Source organism: Anguilla rostrata, chromosome 15 (genome assembly GCF_018555375.3).
Source record: "Anguilla rostrata isolate EN2019 chromosome 15, ASM1855537v3, whole genome shotgun sequence".
Lineage (NCBI taxonomy): Eukaryota > Metazoa > Chordata > Actinopteri > Anguilliformes > Anguillidae > Anguilla > Anguilla rostrata.
This window is the reverse complement of record NC_057947.1, coordinates 11,101,033-11,126,641: the sequence shown is the minus strand read 5'-3', so window position 1 is coordinate 11,126,641 and position 25,609 is coordinate 11,101,033. Positions and strand designations below refer to the sequence as shown.

General features: G+C 50.8%; 1 protein-coding gene across 9 annotated transcripts in view; it reads right to left on the bottom strand.

Annotated features, from left to right (window-relative positions):
- LOC135240333 (double-stranded RNA-specific editase 1-like) overlaps window positions 1–25,609 on the bottom strand; it is a 147,721-nt gene that overhangs the window by 21,270 nt on the left and 100,842 nt on the right. For 5 of the 9 annotated variants that reach the window (XM_064309672.1, XM_064309673.1, XM_064309674.1 and 2 more), the window contains 3 exons: window positions 22,067–22,093; window positions 11,968–12,042; window positions 1,580–2,583 (listed from right to left, as the gene is read on the bottom strand). In XM_064309672.1, the coding sequence (XP_064165742.1) occupies window positions 1,580–2,583; window positions 11,968–12,042; window positions 22,067–22,076 (1,089 nt within the window). In that variant the 5' untranslated portion in view covers window positions 22,077–22,093. The remainder of the gene's footprint in view (window positions 1–1,579; window positions 2,584–11,967; window positions 12,043–22,066; window positions 22,094–25,609) is intronic. The other 4 variants (XM_064309677.1, XM_064309678.1, XM_064309679.1 and 1 more) reach the window with 1 other exon arrangement.

Genomic DNA, 25,609 nt, shown 5'->3' with positions numbered 1-25,609 from the left:
AAAGGAAAGCGCTAATTTCTCGCGCGCACATTTCTGGTTGTTAAAAAGCGCTCCAGGCCGACGCGCTCCAGCTCGATGGATGAAAGGAAACAGGCCTCTCCGCGTCTCGCACTCAGAGCACTAAAGCCACGCGTGGGGTAAGATCTGTGGGGTAACAGCCTCCCGAGGCTGCGAGCAGCACCCCTCACTTCCTGCGCGCTGGCATTTAAAAACGTTTCCGTTCGTTTGGAGGGAATCCAGCGCAGGACCCGACAGCCTCCGTTAGCGCAGTACGCTAACTCACAATTCAGCAGTAAGAAGGCTCGGAACGGCAAACTACACGCTAGCGTCTCGCTAACGCCGCGCTTTACAAGTGGCTAAAAACGGAGCGAACGACTCTAAAGAGGATTGTGGGTAAAAAAAAGTCACCCGGACCGGCTCTCTCGCGCTCGGTAGATTTTTCCGCAGCGCGACGCACCCACAGAGGAGAAGCGGGCGTATGAGACGCCTTCGTCGCGAAGGCGGGGCCGTGACTCGTAGTGGCCGACGCCAGGCGGGTCAGAGCCGGTCAGACTGAGGTCAGGGGCGCGGTGTGAGAGCTCCCGTTTATCACCGCGAAAAAACAACCCGCAGGTAAGAGGGGCGTACGGGTGCCCCCTGCAGGTGAGAGGGGCGTACGGGTGCCCCCTGCAGGTAAGAGGGGCGTACGGGTGCCCCCTACAGGTAAGGGGTTTTCGGGGTCGAGAGGGCAAGCGGGGGTTGGGGGCGAGCGGTGGTCTTACTTGCGGCAGGTGCAGCTGCAGGCCCTCGCGGGGATGGGGGGGTTATCGGGGGGGCGAGCGGGCGGTCTTACTTGCGGCAGGTGCAGCTGCAGGCCCTCGCGGGGATGGGGGTTATCGGGGGGCGAGCGGGCGGTCTTACTTGCGGCAGGTGCAGCTGCAGGCCCTCGCGGGGATGGGGGTTATCGGGGGCGAGCGGGCGGTCTTACTTGCGGCAGGTGCAGCTGCAGGCCCTCGCGGGGATGGGGGTTATCGGGGGCGAGCGGGCGGTCTTACTTGCGGCAGGTGCAGCTGCAGGCCCTCGCGGGATGGGGGTATCGGGGGCGGCGGGCGGTCTTACTTGGGCAGGTGCAGCTGCAGGCCCTGCGGGGATGGGGGTTATCGGGGGCGAGCGGGCGGTCTTACTTGCGGCAGGTGCAGCTGCAGGCCCTCGCGGGGATGGGGGGTTATCGGGGGGGGCGAGCGGCGGTCTTACTTGCGGCAGGTGCAGCTGCAGGCCCTCGCGGGGATGGGGGGTTATCGGGGGGGCGAGGGGTCTTACTTGCGGCAGGTGCAGCTGCAGGCCCTCGCGGGGATGGGGGGTTATCGGGGGGCGAGCGGCGGTCTTACTTGCGGCAGGTGCAGCTGCAGGCCCTTGCGGGGATGGGGGGGTTATCGGGGGGGGCGAGCGGGCGGTCTTACTTGCGGCAGGTGCAGCTGCAGGCCCTTGCGGGGGATGGGGGGGGTTATCGGGGGGGCGAGCGGGCGGTCTTACTTGCGGCAGGTGCAGCTGCAGGCCCTCGCGGGGATGGGGGGTTATCGGGGCGAGCGGGCGGTCTTACTTGCGGCAGGTGCAGCTGCAGGCCCTCTCGGGGGATGGGCTGACGGGACGGCGTCTGGTCCAGCTGCATGTTGAAGAGGGCGGACAGGGCGGCCTGGGCGGCGCGGGCCTTGGCCAGCTTCTTGTTGCGGCCGGAGCCCTCGAAGGTCTGGCCGTCCACCGTCACGCTCATGACGAAGTTCTTGGCGTGGCTCTCGCCGCTCTCCGACACGAAGTCGTACTTGAGGCCCGGCCGCAGCTCGTTCAGGATCATCACCGGGTTCTTCCCGCCGGAGGGCGCGGCGGCGAAGGCCGAGGGGGGGGCGGGGAGCGGCGACTGCGCCAGGCTGTTGGCCCCGCCCGCCGCTCCCCCGGCCCCCGTCCCCGTCGCCGCGGCGGGCAGCGGGTACTCCCCCAGCGGCCCGAAGGCCCCGTTGCCGTTGGCGCCCAGATAAAAAGGGTCCTCGGGCGGGGCCGGCGTCTCGAAGCCGTTGAAGAGCATGTCGGGGAAGTCGGCCTGGTCGGAGGTGAAGTCGGTGTTGACCGTCAGCGTCCGCCCCATGGCCAGGTGCGCCTCCGAGGCGTTGGGGAACTGCACGAAGGAGCGCAGCGCCTTCTCGGCCGCGTTCAGCTTGGCCTTCTTCTTGGTGGGGCCCGAGCCCTCGAAGAGCTGCCCGTTGACCTCCACGGTCATGACGAAGACGGGCGCGTGCACGGGGCCCGTCTGCGAGAGCAGCCGGTACTGCAGGCCCGGCTTGATCTCGTTCAGCTGCATCAGCGCGTTCTTGGGCAGCACGGGCCCCGGCGTCTTCTTCCGCTTCTTGGGCCGGAACTTGGAGTGGGCGGCGTGCCCGTTGTTGCCCTCCTCCAGCGGGCGCTTGCGGCCCGGCCCCCCCCCGCCGCCGCCTCCGCCTCCGCCTCCGCCGCCGTTGGGGAGGAGGAGGAGCTGGGCGGCCTCGCCCGGGCCCTCCTTGGAGGACAGGTTGTCCAGGTTGCGGTTCTCCTTCACGTCGGTGCTGCTGGAACCTGCGGTGCCCAGAGAGAGCAGCTTACAACGCCTTCGGTGCAGGATCTTGTAAATGCAAAATTTAGAGATTCCTTCATCGCTCTTTGTAACCGAACAAGTGATGTGTGTTCCTTTATTACACCTGGGGCCACTGGCTGAGCTACCATTACATTAAATTACCATTACATATTCACATACACTAAATTCAAAGGTTTATTTTTTAACTAGGAGACTTCATTTTTTTTTTCAAAGCAGCAGAGAACTGATTACTAAATACTAACTGACACAAATGATTCTACAACAAAAATGCTGGACAAACATTAAATCATTTTCACAGTGGCAGTAACTGTTTTTAACTAATCTAACTGATTTTTTCCATTAAATAAACCACTTTGATTTTTATCTTCAAACACGCAGGTTAATAAAATGCAATAAATATTAAGGGACTAAATGCAGATTTTGTAAAACAGAGGAGGAAAGAAGGTGATATCTGATTAAATACTAAATGAATCCTAATTTAATGTTCCTGCAGTTGAAATAAGCGTAAAAGTGATATCTGATTAAATGCTAAATTAATCCTAATTTAATTTTGCTACAGTACTGCTTCAGAGAGGGGGAACCCTTATAAATGGGGGCACAGGGGATTTTGGGGTACGCAGTGAGGAGATCAGCAGGAAGGACTGGTACACCAGCAGGAATGAAAGGAGACTGTGAGGTAGCAACCCACATGCAGGGAACTTCAGACATAAGCACACACACACACACACACACACACACAGACACACACACACACACACACAGACACACACACGTAAACACACACACACACAGACACGCACACGCATAAACACACACGCACGCACACACACACATGCACAAACATACAAAAATGCACACACACACATGCACATATACACATGAAAACACGTGTACACACACACATATACCATCACTCACTCACAAGCATGCACTCATACATACACAAGCATACACACACACACACTCGGACTCAAAAACACTCTCATGCAGACAGTCTCACACACACACACACACCATGAACTGAGTGTGTATCAGTCCTTGCACAAGGCTGGTCAGTGTGTTGAAACGCTACCTCTATTTTTTTATCAGTTTCAATCGGCCATTCAAATGAATAAGACGCATGTTTAAGGGCAGTGTTAAACTGTGGCAGTTAAACTGAGATAACTGAGAAGTTTTTAACTCAGTAATTTCATGCAAAAATAAAAATACAGACACAGGCCAAAGAAAGATAAAAGCGTGTCGACAAAGCGCGTTTTGAAGGAACACACATCACCATGTCCTGTTGACAAAGCAGACGGAATGTCAGAGTAAATTTTCATTTATAGCATCCTACAGCAAAAGCTCGATAGGTTACTCCCTTCGGCTCTCAGGGAGAGAGAAGACTGTGAGAAGGCAGGAGTGAAGGATTATGGGAGACGGCTGGTGGGGAGGGGGGGGCGGGGGGGGGGGGGGGTGACATTGGGTACGGAGAGGGGAGAAGCACAGAGAATACACATTCCACATAAGCAAAACTGACCGTCGCTGACTAAAACCTGCTCAATCTGTCTGGCTCTGTCAGCTCTGCCGCAGTTCCATTACGCCGCGCGGAAATACGTTTCTGAGAGAGACTCCGCTAAACGCCCCGGTACGTCCGGGGAGAACCCGGGATCGCTCGCACCATGAAATTGGATAATTTCGGAAGTTTCAGGTGCATTCGATCAGCTTCAGAACTCTGCTGATCCTTTTTATTTGGAAAGACACACACTCATCCGGCACCTGCATTGAACGGGGAGGCGCTCTGCAAACACGGAAGAAGAGAATTACCCGGCTTTCGGCGAGTGGCTTCCAGCGCGCTGTGACATCACTGTTCTGTGCGTGTGCACGCGCGTTTGTGTTTACACATGCACTTATACATGCACAGAAGCGCATGTGTGTACGTGTTTGTGTACGCGCGTGTAAATGTGTGTGTCTGTGTATGTTTGCATGTGCACACATGCAAAGTGTGTTTGCGCACGCGTGTGCACTGAAAGAGTGTGCCCTTGTGGCGGGGCCATAGTGTGGGTGCAGAACACTCCTCAGTCACAACTAAGCAAAGAAGCATAAAAACCAGAGAGACGATCAAATGCTTTCAGACCAGCAGCTGAAGAGGATTTCATCAAGAGGAAGATCAAATGAGCAGCATACAGCACTGAGAATGAGCAGCACTGTGATAATGAGTAGCATACAGCACTGAGAATGAGCTGCTATAGCACAGTGAGAATGAGCAGCACTGTGATAATGAGTAGCATACAGCACTGAGAATGAGCAGCACTGAGTGAATGAGCAGCATACAGCACTGAGAATGAGCAGCACTGAGTGAATGAGCAGCATACAGCACTGAGTGAATGAGCAGCATACAGCACTGTGAGAATGAGCAGCATACAGCACTGAGAATGAGCTGCTATAGCACAGTGAGAATGAGCAGCACTGTGATAATGAGCAGCATACAGCACTGAGAATGAGCTGCTATAGCACAGTGAGAATGAGCAGCACTGTGATAATGAGTAGCATACAGCACTGCGAATGCGCTGCACTGAGTGAATGAGCAGCATACAGCACTGCGAATGCGCTGCACTGAGTGAATGAGCAGCATACAGCACTGTGAGAATGAGCAGCATACAGCACTGAGAATGAGCAGCATACAGCACTGAGAATGAGCAGCATACAGCACTGAGAATGAGCAGCACTGTGAGAATGAGCAGTGTACAGCACTGAGAATGAGCAGCACTGTGAGAATGAGCACTGAGTATGAGCAGCACACAGCACACATACATGTATATGTATCCATTAAAAATAAACTCCCTTTAAATGAACGTCACCCAAAAATAAGTCACTATTTTACAGTAAACATCCCAAGGTTGTGAGTGTGAGCCATAGCACAGCCTGTTAAAGGAGGGTGAAATTTATATAGTGCAAATAAAAGCCCAGAAGAAGAGCTGGAGGAGAGGCTAGCGCTGATAAAGGAATGAAAGGAGTGTTCTGAGGGACAGGGAGAGCGCGATTACAGCCCTGCTGTAGGGGGCGTAGGAGACCACACTCACCAACGCCCCGCGCCCAGCCGTCCCACCAACAAGGCCCTTCAACGACCTTGACATTTCCGCCAGTCTATCTGTTGAACCCCCCCGCCCCCCCCACCCCACCCCCAGAGCACGCGGTGCTAATCTAAGCCTTTTTCGGTCTGTCTTTCTCTGGCTGGCTTACACAAAATGGGCGTTCGTTGGGGGCGGGGGTGGGGGTTTGTTTCGATGTCCTGACACACATAATAAGTGTAAAGTGTGTAATGGGATCCACTCGGCCATCTTGGCCCGAGCGCAGCGCTAAATTCGCCATCTGCTCCGAGCCCCGACGCGCCGCGCGTACTGATAATCGTTCCAGCGGTTCGGCCTCTCACAGAATTCCGCCGCACCCCCCCTCCACCCGAAAGCGCCCCTCAGAGAAACGGGCCCAGAACCCCGCTTCCGCTCGTGATAAAACAAACGAATATCGCGCCAGTAAAAAATAAAGCGTGAAACCCGCCGGACGACTGGCGCCAGTTCATGTGCTTCGTCAGCCGACGCGGGAGCCTCCGCCAGGCCCCAGACTGCACAACCCACATCACACACGCTTCTGGCCCCATTTTAACAGGCAAACACAGCACACTTTTTATACCCGCTTCAATGGCCCGAGGCACTGAATATACCCTCCTGTATACGAGCAGCGTGTTAACTACACATAGGCCTGAATCTACACAAATTCAAAAGCTTAAGTTCCTTACAGGACACTCCCAACACTTCCAACTGCTAAGTAGAATGAAATACCCTTTTCTGCAACTGGTTCTTAGATGACCATCTTCCTACCCAGTCAAATGCACATGTGTAGTTGTCATTGTTTGTAAGTCATTATTTGACACTGAATACCTTTCCAGTTGTAGCTCACACAGATAACGGCTTATTGGCTTTTAGAATCAGTGGCAATCATCTTTAACTATGTCATAAAGCCTTCATAACGCAGTAATAAGCGTGATATAACACTTCTCATAAGCAGTTATGATGGCACTACAGGTTATGAAAAGTCCCACAATATCGTGTATGCACTGACCAATTTAATTTAAGATAATTTGGGGCGTGAAACACTCTAGAAAGTGTGGGAAAAATCTAGCGCGTCGCAACTATCGCGATACAAGCCACTGCTGTAATACACCGTCATGACGGATTATTATGAGGGCCAGGGAAAATAATCAAGTGCGTGTTCAACTGGGCTGACAGCCAAAATTTCAGCAGTTATCTTACGGGAGACCCTGTAGGCAGTCCAAGCTCAGCAATTGCTTGGCAATCAGCACAGACCAAAATGTGTTCAATTATACAATTAGACTACTTAAGAGGTGTTCATCAGCAACACTTCTGTACAAGTACAAGGGAAGCAAAACATGGACGCACAACAAGAAGATAAGATAAAATCCTAAAGGTATGAAGATAAAAGCTTAAAGCAGTACTGCACATAAGCTGCTGGAACATGGGTAAAAATACTAATGACAGCCCACGCGGACAGCAAGTGTTTTTAGCAACGCTGAAAAAAACGTCTGATTTGGCGGCTGATTAGCTGTTAGCCGTGTCTGCTTGATCGTCAAACGGCAAATTACTTCTTTAGGTTTTTTTTCTGTGAAGAGATTAATTTGCATAAATCAGCAAGACCCAGGTCCAGTCAAGAACTGTTTCCCCGCATCGATTTCCATATGTTAAAAGGAACCATTTACTAAAGTCTTGATATAGCAGACTAAGGCAATAAATGTGATTAATAGTTTAATGGATGCCCGGTTTCATTTTTCTCAACAAAAAAAAAAAACTTGCAAGGTGATTCATTGCTCATTTTTTCGACAAAATACTCTGCGCTTTCGTGTGGCAATGCACTGTCCGCTCTCCACTTGCTTTGTGATTGGATGTGCCAGACAAATCCTCTCTCTGAGCAGCCATTTTCTACTCTGATTGGTTTAAGGATACACTTGCACTGATTATGCATATTTATGCAGCCATAACAGTTCATAGACACCAATATGGCTGTGCCCAATCAAAATTACAACAACAAAAAAATTTAATTAAATATATAATATTTAAATAAACAATAACAGCATTCCACACCTGGGACTCCAGTTTTCTCCATATCTGTGAGCTTATTTTATTTACATGCTAAGAGTTAAGACTGAAAAGTGTGCAACTTCAGCTCAGTTCATCATTTAGCATAGCTGCTGTTGTCATGAATGGCTAGACAAAACACAGCCCATTTAGTTTTGTGTTTTGGCTACGTAGATGCAAATCAATCCGCATGTTTCCCAGCTGAATAATAGTGTTACACGCACAGGTTTTTCTAGGTAATACAGACACCGCTGAACCAGAAACTAAATTGACTGTTTAAATAGGAACATCAGCATTTTCAGAATGCACCACAAACTTTTTTTCTTTTTTTTCAGGTTGAAAAATGCAGAATGTGTGAATGCAACACTCTGTAAGAAAACTTCATTTTGTCATCATGATTGTTTCGGAAGAAAACAAGCCTTTCATCAACGGCATAACCTACTACCGTAAAATTAACCGTCCTTTAGGGGCTAGGCTTCGTGCCACGTCACTGCCACACCTTTTCTGTTGAACAGGTTTTGCTGAAATGATGCTGGGACTCAGAACGGAGTAAACTTTCTTTGTGTCGATGCCTCTCTAAATAACACTGCGCACATAAAACTGCACCCGTAGATGACTCTAGGGGTGCATAATGATCACTTCTATGTGGATAAGCCGTTATATGCCTGAAATGCACTTTATTCATAAACCTGACACATTTCTCCGAATTTGGTTTCAGTCACCTACAGGTTGTACTGTTTTTGATACAAATTTTAAATACTGTTTTAATCTATTAATATGAGAAATAAAGAGATTTATTTTGGTTTATTACTTCACTTTCTAACGCCACAATTAACGTTAAGAGAGGAGGGATTTTGTTAGCAGTAGGATTTATGTGCACATTAAATCGATTTTTGTGTTAACTAACTAACCCGCTAACATTAGTGGCACTGTTACACCACCTTTCAGTTACTGACATTCCAAACAAACTGCACTGTTTAGTACACTATCTAGGCCGACACGTGATTATATCAACAGACAAATGTCCTTGTGACGCACCGGACTAAGTGGGAACAGAACGATTGAGATGCTGTCACAGTTCAGTGAGTGATTGTTTGTCTCACAGCCTGAAATGCAGGCTTTATTGACCCGCTGGTGGTGGAGATCTGAAATACACGTGATTAGCTGAGCCTGGTTATTTCTCAGGGTCCCACTTATGACCACTGTTCCATCATGCATATTTCAGCATCACGTTGGCAACTCATAATTTGCTAAACAAGTGAACAAACGCCTTCAACTGGGGAAACTTCAAGGCCGCGTTATCTGGATGACAAACAGGGCTTCAGGGCACAACGACGCCGGTCCTCTGTTCAGGCACGACCGCGCGGTCCTTCAGTCCGAGGTCCGTTCTTCAGGTTTCACGCGGCGGGCGTTCGAGCTCTCAGAGCGCACGCGCGGGAGGACGCCGTCTCGGCGGCTAGCGTGCCGATGAACACAAGTTCAAGTTTATTTATATAGTCCAAGTTTATTTATATAGCACATTTCATACGCAAGGAAATCCAATGTGCTCAACGCCTGTGTTCGGGAGATGGCCTTCTCCAATGGGCCTCAGAAGGCGAGCGGGGCAGAACGGCCGTGGCGAGCGACTCTAAATCAACAGCTGTTTACCAGCGAGGGGCACTCTGACAGTTTTTTTCCACAGTTGATTTAAATTACAAAATCAATATGCAGTAAAACGTATCGCTCGCCGTTATCAGCCGCCATTATCGGCTCCCTAAACGCCGACGTGCTGCTGCCTCGGAAATGTGCTGAGAGAGATAATTTGGGGAAATTAATTTGCTGTAAAGCATCCTATTTCACAGCGCCCCGGCTGCCTGCTCCGCACGCAGGTGACGGAGGCTCTCCGGCGAGGATTGGCGGACACTCTTCACCCCTCTGGATCCGGCGGGGCACGAGCCGAGGAGGAGGAGGAGGAGGAGGAGGAGGAGGAGGAGTGTCCCGGCCGGAACATCACCTTGCGCTGCTGACCGCCGGGCTCTTCTGGGTCAGGGGATCTCTGAAGGCGGATCTAATGGAGCGTGTCACGGTCGCCGCCGCACGCCACCGAATTACCTGCGGCCTTCGGCAACCGGAGCCAAAATGAGGTCCGTGCGGACACGGTGCGCCAGGACGCCTTTGTGCAGGCCGCTGCAGTTTCTTCTCTGAAAGCTTCCGTTTAAAGAGCGACCCTGAGAGAACTCCAACAGTGCTTCTAGACCGCTTCTTCGTAAAGGAAATGGTTTCAGGCAGTTCCTGTTCAACAGAGAACTCGAATAAAGGTCCCAGATCGTTCCTTTCAAAAGGAGAACTCCCATGAAACATGAATCATCCAGTGCTCACACGCATCGTTGGGGAGTGGTGACCGGGTGGAGTCCAGCTCTCCTCCCACAGTGAGCAGCAGCAGGATGGCCTACCGCTGACCGGAGCTCTGAGTTTGACCGAAGGCAGAAAGGGTCACGTTGACTCGCCACTAAGCGTTCAGAGCTGCTTCGCCAAACGTGCGGCTTGCGCACAGCGCCAATTCCCATCGTTCAGGAGTTGAAGGAAATCCTCAGTTAATCAAAACGAAGACAGCACGGACGTGGACAGGGCTCTCACGAAAGCCCTGGACCAGAGAGACCCACAGCGCCACCGCCTGGCGTAGGAGTCCAGCTGCAGCCGTGTGACGAAGGGGCGAAGATGCTCCGCTGCACCTTTAAGCGCGGGGTAAACATCACAACGCGTGTCCAATAAAGCCTTTTTCAACCGCATTTCTCCTCAACCTCCTTTCTGCTTTTCTCCCGCTTTAGTTTAATCATTTTCAGCTCCCCCCCCCCACCCCCCTTTCACTATTTTATGGACCGCTAGGCTCCTGAAATTGCCCAAATATTGCAGATAACAGGAAGCGGTAATCCCTGGCATTAGGTTCTACATTTATGCATGTCATTATGAGATCTGACCGCGCCTTCGCGGAGCTAAATTAACCCTTTCTCATACGGGGAGGCTCGCCGACGTTATGTTTCCGCATATTAATCGGGAACGTTTTTTCCGTCTTCGAGAAAGTTCGGTGAGAGATCTGAATAATGAAAGATCCGCTTCGTGGAGAGAGAGAGAGACGTCCTGCGGCCGGTCTCTCCGGAGAAAGCCCACGCGTGCCGTTCGGCGAGGGCGTTTTAAATGCAGCCCCGGACGGCGGCTCAGAAGACTCGCCGGCGGCCATCTTTTAATGCATAAATTTCACTCGAGCGCGGCGGCGCGGTCTGCACTGCTCTCGGTCCGCGAGATCCGAGCGGCGGATTTCATTCAGACGTCCTAATGGAATGTGGTCCGTTACCCGAGCTCCGTGCGAATCCCAGGAAATTATTGATTAACTCCGATAGCGCGCATAAAGACGAGCTAAAATAAGACCTGACACTTCAGGACACTGCGGGAAGACGACGGCTGAGAAAAGTGACTGACTTGATCTTGGAAGACTGAAACAGCCATCTGTACCTTTTTTTTTTTTTTTTTTGCGATGCAGGGAAAAGCGAGTTTCTCCTCAGAGTTTTCCCAGAATGCTCGGCTGTAAGCTGAGGGCTGCGGAGGATTTTCAATGGGGGCAGAAGGTCTCCTAAGAGCCACTTGCAGTTTAAAAAAAAATTTTTTTTTACAAGCGCAGGAGAAATATCTTCATCTGCGATGACTGAGGGATTAAACCCTGATACTGAGGCCTGATCCTCAGAAGCGCAGGGTAGCAGTTTCTGAAGGACAACCCCGGAACCAGACACAATCCAACCGCTCGGCTTTCCACATCAGAGACATAATCCAGGATTAATATTTCCTTTTGACTGTGTTTATTTCCTGTCATTTTGTCATTCGCCCTGTGAAGTATTAAACTGAGCTGAGAGCTGAGTCAGAACAGTTGTGCTCTGAACAGGAATAAATAGGAAATTAAATGAGGTGATGCTTGAGCTTAAATCTGTAAGCTAAGATCCTCTTGTCAATCTTTTTTTTTGTATTTCCAATATAAATAAAATGCTTATAAACAAGTGTGCTGTGCATAACCCCCCCCCCCCCCATTTTTTTGTTGTTTTTATTTCCCAAAGTGAATGAAGGTCCCACAGAAAGAGTGAAACCATGAGCTTCAGCTTAAATACGGTTTGAAGCCCGAGCCTGGGCTGGAGTTGGGATCGGATTCAGATGGGACCGGTTCAGACCGGGCCAGAGCGGACCGGACCGGCTGGGCCAGGGACAGGGACTCACTCATGTTCTCCTCTTCATCCACATCCATGGTGAAGAGTTTCTGCTGGGTCCGGGCCTGTCGGGCAGCAGTGCGACCTGGGGGAGGGACAACAGATCAACACGCAGACTGGAGCAGACACACACACGCACGCACACACACAAGCGCACACACACACACGTCTACACACACACACACACACGCACATGCACACACACACATCCACACGTATGCACACACACACACGCACACAGATTACGGCGCAGAGCTGGGAGACAGTCGAGCAGGCAGAGCTGAAAGGAGCCTCTGGCTTTAAGGTTAAGCCCACAGTAAGTGCATAAATATTCAGCAGTGAAAGCTAATCTGGGCGAGGAGAGGCTGCGCTGACAGGCCTTTATGGCGGGAGCAGTCTATTGCGACTTTAATATCCATTCTATTATAGCTCATATTCCGCTGCTCGCAGGGAGAAAAACAGCCATTCACATCAGCAGGGCTTTATTCTCCTTCAATCCCTTCATCTTCTGTACAAATACACTATATACCAACAGGCCTTTCCACAAAGGGACAAAATATATATGAATAAGTAAGTAAAAAATAAATAAATAAAACTAAACCAAAATTTATTTAACCGCTAATGTTACATTCTTATTTCAGCATTCCAATGTCAAATGTTGTTTTTGTTTTTGTTTTTCCTCATGTAGGAAATGGAGTTTATGGACACCAGCTCAAGGCTACCGTGTCAAATAATGAACTCGGATACTTCAACAGCACTCCGTATTGAACACAGACAAACTCACTCACGAACAGAAGCTGCTAAAACATATTAACTTCTGCGCTAAAAAAAAAACACTCCATCCTCCTGTCTAAAAATAAGCTCTCGTGAGCAGATGTAGCCCTGCTCGGTTTTATAGCCGACTCATCAAAGACATGAGCCCATTACCGCTGCTTCTCCCATAACTTCCACGCGACAGTATTGCCGCCTTAATATCCTGCGTATTTCCTTCAGGAAAAGGAACTTTTAGAGGCAACACCGCTTGTATATTAGCAACTGTGCGCGAGACTAATAGCTGGAACAGTGGCGAGGGAACAGTGCTTTAAAAATGACCATTCCAACTGCTGCGCCGCTAAGCCTGAAGTATTAGAACATATATCAGTGAGTGTCAACGTAAAGGACCGAACTCCAGAGATACACCGTGATTTACAACAATAACGGGACATGAATGGCAGTTAATTTATTTGGATACAAGTCCACATGGCCGGGGAAGATCAAGCAGCGCGTCCATTAGCCGGTCCCGGCGGGCGGCAGGCTGAGTCGGAGCTCGCAGCGATAAGGCAGGGCAGCCGCGGGGACAGCTCTCCCAGGCAAAGCGTCTCCCGGCTTTGCAGTCCCGTTTCAGAACCAAACGGAAGCGCCAGCAACAACACGCGCCAGGAAACAAAAACACAGACGCTACGCTACGGACGAGCTCTTGAGAAATGATGTACTGCTACCGAACACGCAAACAGAAAAAGCAGACTGTTGCGTTTTTATTTGTACATAACACAAAAATGAGAGAACAGGGCTATTTGCTGATGCGTTACGGTGGGATTCGGTACAGCGGCGAAATGTGCCTGGTAACGAAATAGGAAAAACAGCCCCACTGACAGCAGGCTATAAATAAACACGCAAGTTGCAATAACTGGGAGCTGTACTATATCACCACTTGAGCAGACAGGCAGCCTCACCACGGAGAGGAGACCACACGATCAATACTATTAATGTAAAGGATTAAAGGATTGTTCCGCCGACAGTTAGCCTATACACGAAGCATTCAGAAGCACACAAGGAGCATAAATCAAGACTTTCAATCTTTAACCCGCCATGTTCTCTTCTGTACCTGAATTATTTTTTAAAGACAACAAAGCTATTTCCTGAGTGTACAACCGGCTACTTTACCGCGGAACCCATCGGCTAAATCAGAATTAAAATTATAATTTAGCCTCAGGGGCGACGCATAAGACCCGTGAATTGGCAGTACCCCCGCTACGACAGCGGATGTAGGCACACAATATTCGCCTGAGGAGCATCTTTTACATAAATCCTGTCGTGTTGAGTGTACTCTTAAAACAAGAACGAAAAGGAGATGATAAACCAATTTTTAAAAAGATTATTTCACAAATTATCAGTTTACATTGTATTCAAAGTTTCAAACCACTGCAACGCCGTATACTGAGATATTTACTGGAAAAGTGGGACGTATTCGCCTGTCTGCCGACAGCTTGCTCGCTACTAGCTATGGAGTTTCCCAAGCGCCACGGGTCAGACACTGCCATCCTGCTGGTTATCAGCGCGCTTTAGTCCATTACAGAGGAGCAGGTGAATAGAACCTGGAATGGTCTCTGGTGAATGGAATTTGGAATGGTCTCTGGTGAATGGAATTTGGAATGGTCTCTGGTGAATGGAATTTGGAATGGTCTCTGGTGAATGGAATTTGGAATGGTCTCTGGTGAACGGAATTTGGAATGGTATCTGGTGAATGCAATCTGGAATGGTCTCTAGTGAATAGATTTGTCTTTTTGTGAAAAAGATTAGTCGGGAAGGATACGAAAGGACAGCAGTTTGTCAGCGTAACCGTGACCTCTGTCAGTGGTGTAGGAAAAGGGGACGAGTAACAGAGTGACTATCACAAAGGTCAGAGAAAATCGCGTTCAGAAGATCTTACAAACACCACCTGCAGTGCAGAACATCAAATGTGCCACTTAAGTAACAGAAAAAAGGTTCCTCAGCATATAATTTCTCAGCTTCTGAGAGCTTTCTTATGATCTGGGAGTAAGAAAAAAATCTTTTAAGTGCATGTCAATTTAATATTTTTTTTAAAGCACACAGTATGAATATCTTGAATAATTCATAATTTTTTTCTTTTTATCCCCCTTTTCCTTCCAGGCTACTGCCTTTACTAAAATGTTTAATTTTTTAAAAAGGTAGTAGTTACAATGTGTGTAGAAGTCCTGCGTTGGCCCTGGGCACTGCTGCACTGAACTGCAGTTGGATGGAGAACCGGGTACCTCCCGCAGCAGCAGCTCCTAACCCTCCCAGCTACAGGAGTGTGACGCTAACCACAACCACAGCCGCGTAAAACCAACACGGTCCCGTGTTGCGCGGCAGTGTAGTATAATGGGTAAGGAGTTGGCCTTACAACCTGAAGGTCATAGGTTCGATTCCCAGGTAGGACACTGTACCGTTGTACCCTTGAGAAAGGTACTTAACCTGCATTGCATCAATACATATCCAGCTGTATAAATGAATGCAATGTAAACGTTGTGTATAAGGTTGTGTAAGTCACTCTGGAAAAGAGCGTCTGCTAAATGCCTGTAATGCAGTGTGAAAGGGCCGAGGGACCATGGAGAGCCGCTAGCCGTGTGAGCCGCTAACGCTCCTCTGCCCATTCCAGGCCTGGGCCATTCCTCACTGCCCGGACCTTATGAGCTAAACTAAATGGCCTAATTAATCTGAGCTAATGGCGGGTGACAGCAAATATGTTAGCGCAATTACGGCCCCATTAAAGATTAATATTCCGCCGTGAGAAATAAAGGGGGCAGCGGTGGTTTCCGTGGCAGCCGAGCGAACCCCTCTGGCAGGTGTCAAGCAAGCGTTCCGCGCCGCGTTCCGCGCTGCGGTTAAGGGCCTGGTAGGCTGGGACGTACGGTGTAGGGGAGCAGCTGTGGCAGTTTAAGGTCAAGTGCGATGCTTTTGCTGCGAGCGGCAATGGGAAATGCTTCAGGCTACGGGACCGGAGGACGGAAGTTTTCAACGTTGGGTTATGAACGCGGAGGAGAGCTAAAAATGAGCTTAGTTTGTCCTTACGCAAGATGGTCGCATCAATGATCGTGGCCATCAAGTTTTCACTCCGCCCCACCGTGACAAAAATCAGACCGAAGCACGTACGGCGCCTCCGGGAAAATCAGCCCCGGCTGTGTCTATACCGGCGGCGGCCTGCGGGTGGCGCTGTGGCGGGGTTTCACGAGCTCCGTTTGCGCAGAGGCCGAATCCGCAGAGCAAGAAACACGGCCGTTTCGCCGACGCGGCGGCGAAGTCACAGAGGCCTTGCGGTGACAGGGAGCTCTCTGCTCCTCCGGCAGATTATAAGTGTTATTAAGGTATCTTATCAGGGAAAATTCAACAGCTGAATGCCTGGTGTGCATTTTTGATATACTGAACATAAAATGAGTTTCTCTCCCCCACCCCACCCCCCTCTCCCTCGCCCCTGCCCCCGGCTTCCTCCAGTGCTCCAGTGCTGAAAAGACTATTTTTTTATTTATTTAAAAAAAAATGTGATTTAAGGAAAAATAAGTAGTAAGAAAAATAAGACTTTGCCAATCTCGGCGCTCCGCGGCGCGAGAGGGAGCGGGAGGAGTGAGGTGCCGATTGGTCTTTCATCCGCGCGCGTCTGCGGCGCAGAGATAGCCTCGCCGCCGCGGCCGCCCGGGCCAGCAGCGCGCGGCTCTAACGCCGTTTCAGCGGGAGTAAGGTGGGGGAGCGGGACCAAAAAAAAAAAGCAAAGCAAAAAAAAAAAAAAAAAAAGAAGCAATCGCACTGCAGGTGAGAGCGAATCAGCCGGTGCCGGTAAAACCGTTAGAAGCGCCCGGGCGGTGGCGGCGGCGGCGGCCTGAAAGACGGCGCAGACCGCGCGGCCTATGAGCACAGCCGTAGCGCCTGTTAGGGAGATAACGGGAGCCTCCTGGGTTCACACCAGCCACCGCTGCACAAGCACTACGGTTTTCACCATAACACTGGCGCGACCACAGCACACGCTCTCCCCCAACATATACTGCAGGAAGAGACTCTCTGCCTGGAGCTGGAGGCTGATTACTCAAAGACAATGTGCGGACCATATATTTAAACTCAAAGGCGCACCAGAAACCCGGAGGTCCCCTTTGAATATTCAGAGGCGAAACGCAGGATAAAACATCAGGAGATGCGTCTGGCAGCAGACGCTCGTGAAAGAGCTCTTCGGGCAGAACAGGACAGCGTTTCAAAAAGGAACGTTATTGGGGGAAAAAATAAAACATTTCAGTTTAATCACACCTTTTAAGAGCGAGAGGCAGGAATGACAAGATCTACAACACAGCGTGAAAACTGTGCCACGTCTTTCAACGTTTCTACATTTTCGGACCGATTTTTTTTTTCTGAACAAACGCCCCCGACAAGGAGAGCCAATCACACATAAAACGCCGTTCTGCTACCTCTCCGAAAAAAAACTAATGATTTTCGGGAGAGGAGATTGACGATGATGAACGCTCTTGGATGTGTCATGTTGAAGAATAGCAGGTAACCATTCAAAAAAAAAAAAAAAAAAAGAAAAAAAAAAAAACTCGATTTCCATTTCTTCATTTTAAAGTAGGTTCCCCGTTTTTGTTCGATACGGATCTGCAATTGACGTCCCTTTCACTGGAAACGCGGTAAAATAAGGGGTGTCTGGCGCGGGCAGCCGCGGTCTGTCTGAAAGGCGGCGATATAAAAGGTGGCATTTCTCCCAATGGCAGGGCTCCGATACTGACGGGCTCGGGCGATAAAATTACATCACACGGAATTTCTCAAAGTGGCCGTCTCTCGCCCCCCCCCCCCCACCCCTCTCTCTGTCAATCAGCCATAATCTTCGCTCGCGCGGTTTCCTTTCGCTCTCGGCGAGCCGCTCCGTTCGGAGCGACCGTCCGCCCGTTGGTCCGCTGGCTGATCTCGGCGATAAGCGACCGCGCGCTGTAATTCGTGTTTGGCTAATCAGGAAGCTGCCACTCAGCCGCGTGTCAGCCGCGGTAATAAATGAATATATAAATACTCCTGGAGAAATTACAGGACAATCGTCAGCGCGTCCCCCCCCCCATAGACAGGCAGGTTGCGTTCGGGCTGTGGATCTTTCGGGAAGGGGTGCTCTGAAAGCCTCATCTGCCGGAACCTACCAGCCCCATCTTCCATCCTAAAGTTTGCTGGCTGAGGAGCCAAATCAGCACCACGAGCAAAATTCAGATATAGACAGCATTTAAAAAGCCAACCTGTCATTGCCTACCGCAAATCAGGAGACCATTATATTGTTTTTGGCTGGACCGCAACAGCGGGGCCAGCCCTACAGATGCGAATGTCTGTGACTGACTGACTGAGTGAGTGAGTGAGTGAGTGAGTGAGTGAGTGAGTGAGTGAGTGAGTGAGTGAGTGATGAAGTTACACCATTGGTCGGCCAAGTTACGAAGTTACACCACTGGTCGGCCGGAGAGGTCCAGCTAAAGATCCGCTGCCCCAGACCGGCCTCCTGACCCCTGACCCCGCGGGCCGTTGGGCTCCTCTAAGCCCAGGCGGCGTGGCTGTTAGCGCGACGCGTGTCAGAGCGTGACAGAACGGCGCGGCGAACCGCCTGCGTGTTACCCAGAGGGCCGCGCTCTCCCGAGCCGTCGTGCTCGCCGTGGGCCGGCTCGGCTTCACGAACGTGGACGAGGGAACCCGCGCACCCCACACCCTGGCAACGGGTGAAACTACCGTTAAGCAATAGTTGCACATTTTTTTTAAAAGGGAGGGAGGGAGGGAGGGGGCAAAACGGAGGCGAGAGAGAGAGAGAGAGAGAGAGAGAGAGAGAGAGAGATTGTGTGAGAGAGAGAGAGAGAGAGAGAGAGAGAGATCGTGTGAGAGAGAGAGAGAGAGAGAGATTGTAGAGAGAGAGAGAAGAGAGAGAGAGAGAGAGAGGAGAGATTGTGGGGAGAGAGAGAGAGAGAGAGAGAGTGTGGAGAGAGAGAGAGAGAGAGAGAGAGAGAGATTGTGTGAGAGAGAGAGAGAGAGAGAGAGAGAAAGTGAGCTGAGATAACTCTCCTCACTCCCGTTATTGAGAACTTATTGTTTTCTGGAGCTCAATATCTGAGGGCTAGCAGCTCATCACGCGGCCCGCGGGCAGCCGGGGAAAGAGTATCAATATGAATTTTTTATAGACGCTTTTATGTGAAATTGCCTTTCTGAGAGGAAACTGGAGGTGAGGCCGTGGGGCATGGGGGTGGGGGAGGGAAAGGGAGGGGGGGGTTCAGCTGAAAGTGAATTAGCACACTCTTAAATGGGGATATTGCTGCATCAAGATTGAAATTTCTATGCCCGCCCCCGCCCGTCCCCCCCCAAACAATATGGATATAAATCACCCGGATGCTGATCCGCTCTGTGAGAATCTGTGCATGTCGGCAAAGCGATGACCAGAGAGACGCAGTACATCAAAGCAAGGACAAGAGGAGAGTCCCGCGCTGCACTGCTGACGACGTGCATGCCCCCCCTCGCTACGCGCACCCCCCCCCCGGTCCCCCCTCGAACATCAATTTTCCAGGCGGGAACTTACAGATCCCCGGTATCTTTTCACTGATCTGTCATCCGAGCGGCCCGTTTAGGCTGAGCGACACGGTGACTTGCGCGGAGCTGAGGATTTATGCTCCATCTCCTGCGGCCGCCTCTCAGACAGCCCGACTCCACGGGGATGTGCGGCGCCTTCCGCTCTCCGCACATCCCTCACGCCTTCACACCGGCCGTCCGAACAAACCCGAAATCACCGATTTCTATTTACGTTGGGCTGCGAAGAGCAAACGCAGCCGTCCCGTCCCGGCTATATTTACGGCCCGAACTTTCTTTCGCTCAATGTTATTTATCATTGCCTAAATAGCGCGTGGATGATGTAACAGCGCGCAACGCTCCACAGAAGAAGGCGTCACACGGGGGGACGGCGGCGAAGGGCTCGGGACGAGGGACCGTTTCGGTTCGCTCGTCTTCGCCCCGCGATTTTCAGAGGGCGCGTGCGGGGACTGGCTTCGGCGCCAGCCTTCGTAATCCCCAAATAAAAATAAAAGGCCTCGTTCCCTGCCTCCGCACCCCCCGGTCTGTCCTCCCCCAGCATAAAGGCTGACAATGTTATCTGCGCGGGCGCCCCGGTGACTTCGCCGCCGAACGGGCGAAAGGCGACGGAGGCTTCGGCTCTCGCGCGCGAGATAATAGCGGCCGCAATTAGCGGGCAGAACGAAAATATGCCACCAAAAAACCCGTTATCTTTCTGACGCTCGGCTCCCGCCGGTGGAAATCTGCATCGCACGCACGCTTGGCGTAACTGCGGTTCGCGTTTGACGTATACGTCGCAGCAAAATATCGACCTTTTTAGCGGGGAGGTTTAATATCAGCAAAGTAGAGTTTCTACGGTAACGTACAATCCATATACTATTCAAGATTAAAATGCACACAGGTGTCTACGTTAACTTACTGACGTGATCCTCATACGTTTATTCATGTCCGCGTAGCTGGGTCGATCATTTTTTTCCCACGTCTTTACGAAAACAGACAAGCTGGTCCATCCACAAGAGCATTGTTTCTTCTAAAATGTTTACAGTAGATCAGATTTAATGTATAAACTTATCACGTTAGCAAATATATGCCGATGCAGTGAAGGCTAACCCACTGGCAATATTATGGCTCCATTTGGATTGTATGGCTGTACACATGTCACAATGTATCCTCTTCAACCTTTCCATTTTTAAAAAGCAGTAGAAACACAGGATTTATACAGTACAATACTCCTTAATATCAATTAATTAACTTCTCGCTTTCTCTGAAACAATTAAACGCTGTGGAAACAGACTTGCTCAATGGTCATACTGAATTTCACAATTTCTCCAACAGCTGTAAAACACTTGAAAATTCACCAATGAACCTGGTATTAAATGTATGCCATCACACATTATCTACACAGTACATTATCAATGTTGCCAGAGTAGCTGAATGAAGGAAATAAGTCATTTATTTAACAATTTTACAATATATTTAAGACTGCATACTGTCATAACATACGCTATAGTTCTGCAGGAAACACATTAACTACGGTCGTAGTTTTATTATAATTGGGCTCAAAGGGCATACACTTGATAAACCCTAAGCAAGTATTGTAATAAATAGCACTAACGGATGTAATCATTCATGGATGAAGCAGGTACCTTCAAAACAAAGAAAAGAGGACGAAAACAAACCACATCCAATTTGCATTGCAGCAATGCTGTTTGATAGGCAAACTAATATGTCGTCTAATTTGGAATTCTTTTAGGATCACAATATTTGGAAAAAACACAAAGTGCATCGACCATCTTGTTACTCGACAGTTTTGTTTAGAAAAAAAAGGTGACAGCAGAATACTAAGAGGTTGCGTTTCCATGCCTTCAATACCTATTAAGGTAGAGGAGCAACTTCACATTACATCACATTACATTACAGGCATTTAGCAGACGCTCTTATCCAGAGCGACGTACAACAAGTGCATCAGTTCAAGGTGCAGAGGTGCAGAAAAAACACACTAGAGTGAAGTAAAGATCATGGTGCCAGAAGTGACCGCATAGATCAGGACTCCAGCCCTGTAGGGTAACCTGCTCAGCAAACAAACAAACTTCGCAGACGAAAGCGAGCGGAGACAAACCGAAACGCCGCATCTTCGGCTCAATTAGCATGACTCGGCAAAAAACATTCGCGGCGTGGCGGCCGGTAAATTCGCGGTTTTGTGTGGCGGGAATGCCCCGCCCCGACCTGCGGAACGCGAACGCCGAGAAGTCGTGAAACGGCGCTCGATCCCGGCCGTCTGACCTCGAGCTGACTTCGACGCGCGTCACGGGCGGCGACGCGGAAGCGTTTACAATTAAGCTCCCCCCATCAAACTCCAATTATAGGCCGTCTTCGCTGTGCAAAGACCGCCTGCTTCTCATTCCCCGCAGCGGCCTGACAACGGGGGCCTGAAGGGGGGGGGGGGGGCAAATAAACACTGAGGGAAGGGAGTCATTAGGCAAGACGATTACGGACTGTAAAAGACTCCCACAGACAGGCCGCGGCAGGCGAGGCGCGTGAGAAGCAGGGGAGCGCGTCCGCGCCTTTCCCGGCACAGATCCGTAAGATTACGCGCGTGTTGCCTAGAGACCCCGGTGCCAGGGAGCCCGGGAAACAAGGGGGGGGCATTACAACCGATTTATATTAAAAGGCATTCATGAACAAACGCGGTTAAGTGAGCCCCGGGGCTGTTTTATACGTGCATGCGCTCATCCCGGAAACGGGTTCGACGCCACAGCACTGCACAACGCTGCGTCTGCCACCCTACATACCTTCAGTCATTGCTTTGCCGTGGAAACCTACGAGAAGAAAAAAAAAACAAAAAAACATTAATGGAATAAAATAAACCAATGAGCGTTAACTGCATGTTATTACATTTCTCTAGTGTGCGGTTTACACTGCGTGCTGCCAATCGGTGAGAAAAAGCTTACAGATGTTTAGAAAAATCTCCCTGAAACTCCTCTCAAAACAAAATATTTAGTCTGCATTTATGCCTGTAGTGTATGTACTAAGACCATTCCAAACGTGTTGTGTATTAAGACCATTCTACATTCTCAATGTGTAGAGTATAAGACCATTCTCAATGTGTAGAGTATTAAGACCATTCTCAATGTGTAGAGTATTAAGACCATTCTCAATGTGTAGAGTATTAAGACCATTCTCAATGTGTAGAGTATTAAGACCATTCTCAATGTGTAGAGTATTAAGACCATTCTCAATGTGTAGAGATAAGACCATTCTCAGTGTGTAGAGTATTAAGACCATTCTCAATGTGTAGAGCACTAAGACCATTCTCAATGTGTAGAGTATTAAGACCATTCTCAATGTGTAGAGTATTAAGACCATTCTCATTGTGTAGAGCACTAAGACCATTCTCAATGTGTAGAGTATTAAGACCATTCTCAATGTGTAGAGCATTAAGACCATTCTCAATGTGTAGACTATTAAGACCATTCTCAATGTGTAGAGCACTAAGACCATTCTCAACGTGCAGAGTATTAAGAATATGCATTAAGGATATTCTGTAACAGCCTTCTTCCACACAGTCTCAAGCGTTCTCCTTTGTCACTATAAATTAAACTCCATTAAAATCACAGGTGGAGCGCCTGCAGAATGAAAAGTAATCATGCCTCAAATAATGGAACATATTGGCAGACGTCTGCCACCGTGTGTATTTGCAGAGAGGAGGGGGGGGCAGAGAGAGAGAGAGAGAAAGAGGGGGAGAGGGAGAAAAGAAGGAAAAGAGAAAGAGAGGGGGGAGGGGTTGAGACACTGATGGATGGGTTTTTGGAAACAGAGGGGATATGACTGGAGCCGGAGCGGCGTTCCGAGCGGCGTTCCGAGCGGCCCTGTCATCGCGCTGCTCGGGATGCTAACGCAGACGGATAGATCCGGCGTGGGAGAAATGAGCCGGCCGCGGGCGCGCGGGGCCCCCCAAAACGGGGCCGAGCGCGGTGCGCGTTACCCCGGCTACGAGCCCTTCCCCCTTCGCCCCCCCCCCCCCTCGCCGAAATGACATTTTCAGACGCGCGGAATTCTCCGGAAAAACAAAAAAACGCCCCGCGCAGCACGAACACAACTCGCCCCGCTCCTAAAAGAGAGGAGCGGGGGAACCAAACAGGGGCAGAGACAGGACAGGACCCTAACCCTAACCCCCCCCCATATGCAGAATTCGGGCAACCCGCACCCAGAGACCTGAGCGGCCGCGGGCCGGGGCGAGCAGACCGTGGGTTTTTCAGGAGGCGCAGCAGGGGTCCCGTGAGCGGAAGCAGAACGCAGGCCGGACGCACCCTCCACAGAGGGGCCCGGGCAGCTCCCAAACTCGGGACCGAGAGATAGCAGGAAGAAGGGAGCACCTCCTGCTCACTCTCTCAGTCTCTCCCTCTCATTCCCTCTCTCTCTCTTCACCTCTCTCCCACTCTTTGACTCTTTCTCTCTGTCTGTCCCTCTCTCTCTCTTTCCCTCACTATCCCTCTCTTGCTATCTCTCTCTGTCTCCCCCTCCCTCTCTCTTTCACTCCTTCCCTCTCCCCTTTCCCTCACACCCTCTCACTCCCTCTCTATCTCTCTCCCCCGATCTCTTCCTCTCCCTCTCTCCCTCTCTCTCACTCCCTCTCTATCTCTCTCTCCTGATCTCTTCCTCTCCCTCTCCCTCTCTCTCTCTCGCTTTCACTCCCTCTCTCTCTCCCCTCTCTATCTTTCTCACTCCGCCCCCTCTCTCTCTCTCTCCCTCCCTCTCTCCCCCCGTCAGCCTGCTCGTTACCTGGCCCGGGTAACAATGTCTAATGCGTTACACGTGCGGGGATCCTGAGCGGGACAGGTCCCTAATGGAGAGGACCCCCAGCGTGAGAGGCCGTCCGTCGCTCTGCCTGATTAAAACTGATGGGCCGCGGGGCGTCGGAGACCAGCGCCGCCGCCGCCCGACCGCGACCTCCCCCCCCCCCCCCCCCCCCTCCATGGCTGTCCCGCGCAGGGCAGCGCAGCCGAAAAACCTCATTCTGCCTCGATCCCGAGACCCGTTATTTAATTTCGGCACTTTAATGGCCAATAACCGATCGGAATTAGCCTGCCAGGTCCCATCTCCCCTCCGGCGCGGCGCTCGCTTCTGTGAGGCTTCCCGGGCGTTCGCTGCGGCTTATTGCTTCGTTAAAAATAAAAGGGGAAGAGATGCGGTGCCTTGCGCGAGAGCGGTTCTGACACTCAGCCAATGAACAGCGGCTCCCTGCGATGTGGGGTAGAATACATCTACACATACATACGCAACTAATGCACTGAGATCTAGCGCATTCGCTTCCCAAACTGTTTAATGGGGAACAGAAGGGAAACAAATTGCCCACAATTCATTTCCTGTACGTGTCCTATGGTTTTCCCATTTATTGCTTTTTTTTGGTTTACCTTTTTTCCCTTGTTTCTAAGGAAAATCATGTCACTTGCACTACGCTATGATATCGTGAACAATGCACTTGTTGTACGTGCTCTAGATAAGAGGTGCTAAGCCTGTAAGTAATAATAGCCAGGAGGTAAGAGCGGTTGCCTGGCATCGGAGGGTTGCCGGTTCGATCCCCACCCTGGGCGTGTCGAAGTGTCCCTGAGCAAGACACCTAACCCCTAACTGCTCTGGTGAATGCGAGGCATCAATTGTAAAGCGCTTTGGATAAAAGCGCTATATTAATGCAGTCTATTTACCATTTACCATCTATAGACCCCTAACAAGCAGCAGATATCACAGCAAACAGCGGATCTTCCGACGCATGTTAACACTGAACTGAAGGGGACGCATTTGGAGCCGCTCCCCTACTTTGGGCAGAAAATAGCGCTCCGGCACGCGCCCCCGCAGGGCAGCCCGATCCTCCCCAGCGCCCCGAGTAAACAAAACGGGGGCGGAACGCGCCGCGCCCCAAAATAACTCGGCTGCGCTTCTAACGTTCGCCTGGTCCCTCAAGAGCACAAAAATAAAAAACAGAAAGCCCAAATCCCGCGCCCTGCGGAAGGCGCCGGAGCACGGCGGGGCGGGGCGGTTCGTAAAAACGCTCTGGCTCAAGGACGCTCAGCCCGCCCTGTAAAATCTTTATGACAGCTCCGATTTACCACGCCGCCCCCAAAGTCCCTCTTAGGCAGGAGAAACGGTGTATCGATTCCACGCACCCCGACCCCCACCCCCCCCTCCTCACCACCCCCCAACCCCCCAACCCCCCTGACCAAACGCCAAAGGGGGGGGGGGGCTCTTTTTACACAACGATCCCGCTCCCTGTTCTGTCCCCCTCAGCTGCAGCCTCCGAGCAGCCTGTACAAAAGGGACGTTACCTTCCGCGAGAC